The sequence below is a fragment of the Alligator mississippiensis genome, chromosome 11, assembly GCF_030867095.1.
Source record: "Alligator mississippiensis isolate rAllMis1 chromosome 11, rAllMis1, whole genome shotgun sequence".
Lineage (NCBI taxonomy): Eukaryota > Metazoa > Chordata > Crocodylia > Alligatoridae > Alligator > Alligator mississippiensis.
The window spans coordinates 11,684,418-11,690,610 of NC_081834.1; the positions used below are offsets into that span (position 1 = coordinate 11,684,418).

At 45.1% G+C, this 6,193-nt stretch overlaps 1 protein-coding gene across 1 annotated transcript in view; it reads left to right on the forward strand.

The window, feature by feature from the left end:
• FAM174B (family with sequence similarity 174 member B) overlaps positions 1-5,002 on the forward strand; it is a 28,102-nt gene extending 23,100 nt beyond the window's left edge. The window contains exon 3 of the mRNA XM_014605926.3: positions 978-5,002. Within this exon, the coding sequence (XP_014461412.3) occupies positions 978-981 (4 nt within the window). The 3' untranslated portion in view covers positions 982-5,002. The remainder of the gene's footprint in view (positions 1-977) is intronic.
• Positions 5,003-6,193: the final 1,191 nt, after the last annotated feature.

The following is a 6,193-nucleotide window of genomic DNA, read 5'->3' on the forward strand; positions in this document are numbered from 1 at the left end:
CCCGGGCTCAGTTTTGCAGGTTGCTGCTGTCTGAGAGTTACACAGGAGGTAACGAGTCCCCATCTGTAGAAGCCATCCCCTTCCAGAGCCTGCGCAGCCTTGAATGGAGAGCAGCATTGTCTGCTTATTACAGCAAGGTGTTTGGTCCCCAGAGAGCAGCTATAATGGATTTCTTGCAAGTGAAAGCCAGAGGCCTTTTCTGTCTGATACAAGGGGAATTGCACTGAGTTTGTAACTGCTTACATGTATATTTTTGCAGCAGCGGCAGGCAGAGCCATAAAGGGGCCTGGATAAATGGGGGACATCGTTTATTCTTGTCCGAAGGGTGAAAAATCACTAACTCATTCAGTCATTTGCTGTAAATGCAACAAACTACCTGGAGCTTTGGTGCTGCTGGAAGGGTTTCGTGGCCAGGCACCTTTTGAAAGCCAGTCTCTGCCCCCCACTGAGTCAGGCCACAAAGAAAAAGGCTGAGGCCAGAAGCTCCCAGCTGGCTAGCGCAATAGGTACAGGCCTTGCAGCCCTACTCAGAAAGAAGTTAGCAACCAAAAGAGCCCCGGTGAAGGGTTGGTGGATATGAAAACTACCTTCCTTAGTGGGGCTAACATGGGAAACAAGCAGTGTTGTTACGGGGCTCAGGATCTCTGTTCTGTGCTGCAAAAGCTGCCCTGGCTGCAGTCAGGCTCTCCCGACTGTTGCTTGACTGCCTTCTTAACCCCACCCGCTGTTTGCTTGGATTGCTCTCTTGCTTTCCCCAGTGCATTAAATCAGGTCCGTGTCCAGCGTCACCATGGAAATAAGCCTCCAAGGGAACTGACAGCAATCAGAAGTGAATACTATTATTTTCTTCTTGGGGTTCCCCCCTCCCCCTTATCTTGTACATAAATTCCCAGCTCTGCCTGTGAGCAATTTAACTACAGACCTTCCCTGACCACGCCAATTCCTTTTGCCATTTGTCTCCCCCCTCCCTCCCCTAGGTAAAGCTGTTTTACGGCGTGACGGTGCCCTGGGAGAAGTCCGCTTGCTGTCAAGAGACCTGCCAAAGCCTTCACCAGGACGTGGGGAGGCATTAATCTCCGCAGCACCAAAACCAGCCTCGTCCCCTCCATGCCAGCGATTGTGCCACGTGTAGCAGCAGGCTGTTGAACTTCTGCCTAAAAAATGGCCTTTCGGCTCCCAGCTTTCAGACTCCCATGTAAGAACGACCCACGTTCATCCTGCCAGGCTCTGCTCTCTCCCTTGAAGGTGTGGGGCTAAAGAATGAAGGATGGATGCAGCGCTGCACAGCCATATCTCAGCTCAAATGTATTGCATAAAATGGGAAAAGGAAACCAAAAGTCATCTCAGTGGGCCCTGGGGACTTATTTCCCTTGAAGCAAATCAGAGAAACACTTTGGTCTTTGTTCGATAGATCAGATGTTTAAAAGACTTGGAGTTGGATTGTTCTGAGCCACACAAATTACTTGCCTATCAGAAGAAGGCTAGTGACAACCCAAAGCCATACCAAAATGTGACTGTCCGTCTGTGGTGTTGGGTGTGTGTGTTTTGTGGGGTTTTTTCGACTGATGTAGAAAATTGTGATGACTTGCTACTGATTTTATCAATTGCACTAAGCCCTTTTCTAGTGATGTATTCCTCATTGAGAGGAGACCAGGGCAGCAGAAAAAAATAAGGCAAGCCCTGTCACTACAAGAATCTTGGATTAGAGAAAGTATATCTATATTTTTTTATATAATTATCTGCCCTTCCACAGAAAGGCAGTACAGTTTGTGCTGTCCTGTGTCCTCTGACCACTAACTCATCTGCTTATCCTATAATTTAAACTAACCTTTTTACATAACATCTGATGATGTGCAGCTGTTAAATTGCAGGAAAAGAACACTACAGCTTTTATTTTTCCCTTGCAAAGAAATTTCTCTGTACCAAAAACTGGAATTTTTCCCCTTACTACTTAGCAGACAGATCCTGTTTGACCTGGACACATTTCCCCTCTCCCCTTACCTCCACCATGCTTCAGTTTGCAGAGGTCAGAGCTATGGGACAGTGCTTTAGAAATGTTAGATTATTGGTAATCCAGGTGGATTAAGCTCCCTAGCCCACACGTTTTATGCACAGATTCTGGGCCGTTCTCTGCAAGTGAGGATTTCAGGGTTATTAGCTTGGTTTCTCTGTTTCATGGTCTTTCTGAAAAATAGCCACGCAGTTCAGTTTTGATTGATGGACTCTTCTTGGTTACTCTGTCACACCTCTACTTGGTGAGGTTAATCCATCTAGAGCCCTGCCTGTCCTGATGATATCAAATTCACTTCTGATTCTTGGGAAGGCACCATCATTTTGCTCAACACCAACTCTGCAGCTTGAGCTGGGATTGAGAAAGTGAGGGGACTTTGCAAGAGACTGAGGTGATGTTTTTCAGGTTTTTGAAGGTTTCTTGCAATCCTGCATTCAGGTACTGTTGATACGATTCAGCTGCTTTGTCACGACATGTCCGTTCTTAACTGTCCCAGCCCTTGTGCTCTTACTCCACACCGCTTTGGTTCCTTGCAAAAATGCCTGTGTCTTGCAAGACCTCCCTGCATTGATGCAAGCGAAGCTGTAGCTGGCATTTAGCAAATTTAAATCGCATTTTGGCATCTCTTTTGCTCCTTGGTGTACCTGGCCTTGACATTCTACATTTCTTCCCACTTATCACTAATTTTTTCTGTAGACAGTTAGAACAGTGGCACCATAAAACATGTTGTGTTACAGATATGCTCCATGCATGTCCGACTTCATGCTTGCCTTATGGGCCTATGCATTTTAATTCCTCTTGGCTGGCCAGAGCCTGCACACCTGCGGAAGAGCAAGCTGGGCCCCAGGGCGCCTGCTGCGTTCTCAGCTCATGCTCCAGTTGTGTGCAGCCTCCACACAAGCTGTTTCCAGCTGGGTTTTCAGATCCTGGAGGAAGCCTGACAGCAAAGGAAAACTTCTGTTTGGACTTGGCAAAATAAAAAGCCACAAGGAACCTTCTGAAGCAGTTTTTGCTGTCACTTTTCAGACTGTTCCTGTGGTTTTAAAGTGATCATTTGCAAACAGGAGCAGAATCCTATTCTGTACAGAGCAGAGAAAGGAGTTGAAGGCCCATGGAAGTAAGCAAAAGGTGACGAACGGAAGTTTGCAGCACTGTTGACTTCCATCCGATCCCTTACACAACACAGTATATGCCAAACGGATATTCAGGCAAGGCTTCCCAGCTGGCTGCACAGTGGAAAAATCCCATAGCAGAGCTCTGAGTAGCACATTAGCCATCAAGGCTATATAAAGGTCCTATATTTATCCTTTCATTTGTGGAATGAATTACAGTCATTCCATGGAGCTGGCATTGAGCAATACTTAATGTGTCAGCCAAGAAGGAAATGGTTAGGGCAGCACCAAGCAGGTGGAGTTAGAAATAGTGGGAACTGGACAGGGCCAGCGGCTTGGATGAGATGCTTGGGTGCAAGCTCACAACCAAAGAGCTCATCCTGGTTCTGCTGAAGGAAAGAGGAAGAACAAGTTAAGTTGACTTGCTCTTTCCAAGGGCCGGTGACCTTGCCCAAGTTGACGGGAATCTTTTCATTGACTTCAGTTGCATCTGTCAGGTCCTAAGACTTCTGAGCTTAAGCCTGTTGCTTGGAACCACTTTGTCCTATTGTCCTCAGGCAAACCTCTGGATGAGGAGCACATGCTTTGAAGTTACCCAAGGCTGTTGGCTCTTTATGAAAATCCCAAGCTATGAGCATAAGCTAATGGGTGTTGGGAGGAAAGCAGCAGCTGCGAAATGAAAGGAAGTGCAACAGCTTCACCAAGCAGTTTTCATCATGAAAATTAACCCAAATGCTTTGTTTGATGCTAATTTTTTTTTGTCAAACATGAGACGATGCTTACCTCTCTGCAAAGGTTGCTGTCTGTGACTTAACGTGGTTGAATATAATTTATAGCTTTACTTAGTTTAAAAGTCTAAGAGCACTCAATGCGACTAATATGTATATTATATTTGATTTTTTTTTATTGTAATTTAGTTAAGACATAATTGACTTGGATTGTGTAACAAGTGATTTTAAGGTTCTGGTTGAAGGAACAGCTATGAACCACTACATGTTAAGAGTAAAGTGTACATGTTGTACCTGTATTACACTGCAGAGAGAGTCTGGCAGTGACTATTGTGTCTCAAGGTTTGCTGCTATTTGCAATGCATAGTCTTAGCATTTGCTTTGTTAACAAATACTTTCAAAGGCATATTCTATTAGTTGCAGCTGATGAAAACACTATAGTAAGCTATTCATGTGTAACTCAGCGTACTGCTTCCAGGGTCCATTTCAAATGCTTTTTAATCCAACCAACATAGCAAGCGAGTCTCAGGTTTTTCTATAACCCTACCCGTGAAACTTGAAGCCTCTTTGCTCTGACCCCTGTCCCGTTTGGGTAAGCTCAATCTGAGAAACTGGAAGATATATCTGGTAGAACTCTGTGCCTCAATAAATGGCCCGTCTAGCTTGCTGAGACCAGGGACAGGTTGCTGTCTTCTGCCATAAGATAGGTTTTCCCAGCAAAATGTGGAAATGGCTGCAGACACTGGTTCAGAATGCAAACTCGTAAAAAACTCAAAATTTACTGTGTGCAGACTGACATGCACATAAGTGAGCACACAAGTATGGTAGTATTTGGATGTCCAATTCATTGCAAGTGCCCCTTCATAGTCACTGTAGACAATGGGATGCTGGCAGTGGAGACTGGATTTAATTTTGTTCTTTTTAAAAAAATTTAGATGAGTTTCTGCCACTGTAATTATTGCTTGAAGATCTGTAAGGACCATACGTCCCTGTTTGTGCAGTTGCCAGGTCATTGTTAAAAATGTGTATTAGAATTTGTCATTGCAACGAAAGCTTCCTTTTCTTTCCTTTTTTTTAAATGGCAGTGCAACTCTCAATGGACATTTCATGTGTCAGTAAGAACCGTTAACATTAAACGTTTTGGTAACTGCCCCTGTGTTGAGTTCTGTTTGAGAAAGATTGCATGAAAAGGTGGCACCTGGTGAGGTTTGTTCAGTATAGAGCAGACCATTACTCTGTCCCTTGCTAAAAATGGATGCCAGGATCTATGATACAAAGCTTTTGTCCAGCATGCCCAAAACAGACCGGTACCAAAGGTGCATGTGAAAACAATGCAGAGAGGAGCTTTGGCAAGGCAGAAAAGGAATGGGTGAAGTCCAGCTCAGTCCTCAACAGGAAACTAAACAACTTGGGTTTGAGCAGTCAAAAGTCTTTGACCTTCCTCCCACTCTTACTCAGAGGTGAGCATTTCCCAGCTGTCAGTGCACTGGGTCATTCCTATCACCTGAACCTGCCTCAGGTAACTTCATATCACACAACTGCCCCAAGATGCCTGGTCCCCTGGACAGAGCCTCCTACCCCATTCAAGGGGCAGCTCTGCCGCCTGCTGCCAGGGACCCTACACGGTTTTCCCTGCGGTGCCAAAAGCGTCCACATTATTCTTAGATATACACCACAACTTTCTCACTTCTAATACTAGGGCATCCCCTACCTAACAGACATGGTCCAGATGTTCCTAGGTGTCTCTGGAGATCCTTAGATACCCAATATGCCAGCCATTCAGTGGTGTGCAGTGGGTAACAAAGCTGTGGTTCAAGACAGTCTATGGATTGCTGGTCAGATCTGCATCCATGCTATAACCACAAGCCTTCTTCATGGACCAGTATTCCTCTTGTATAACCCTTATTTCCCAGCCCCTGGAAGAGGGTGTGCCAGTCAGAGATTAGGGGATACATCACCCCTTGCATGAATTCAAGCTTTGCGTCTCCCTAAAGCCCATATGATCATCTTGGTCTTGATGTCTTCACTCCTCTCTTGATAACAAACACAGTAATAGTCTAAAAGTAATTCCATGCTGCAGACAAAGGGAAGATGTTCTCCCTTTTAAATTATGCCCCACTGCTGGCAAAGCAAATCTAAACTTCTTGACTCATAATAAATCTATCAAAATGCCATCGGGCTTCATGACCAGTCAGCTGCTGCGTAGGAAACCTACTTTTTGTCAGATGTGAAAGCCTCATCAAGAGAAGGCCACTCACAGTGCTTTCCCTAAGCTATTTGAGTCATTTCTGGTTGCACAGGGCAGGATTAAATGGAAGCAATTGAGACCACAGCTGTTCCTT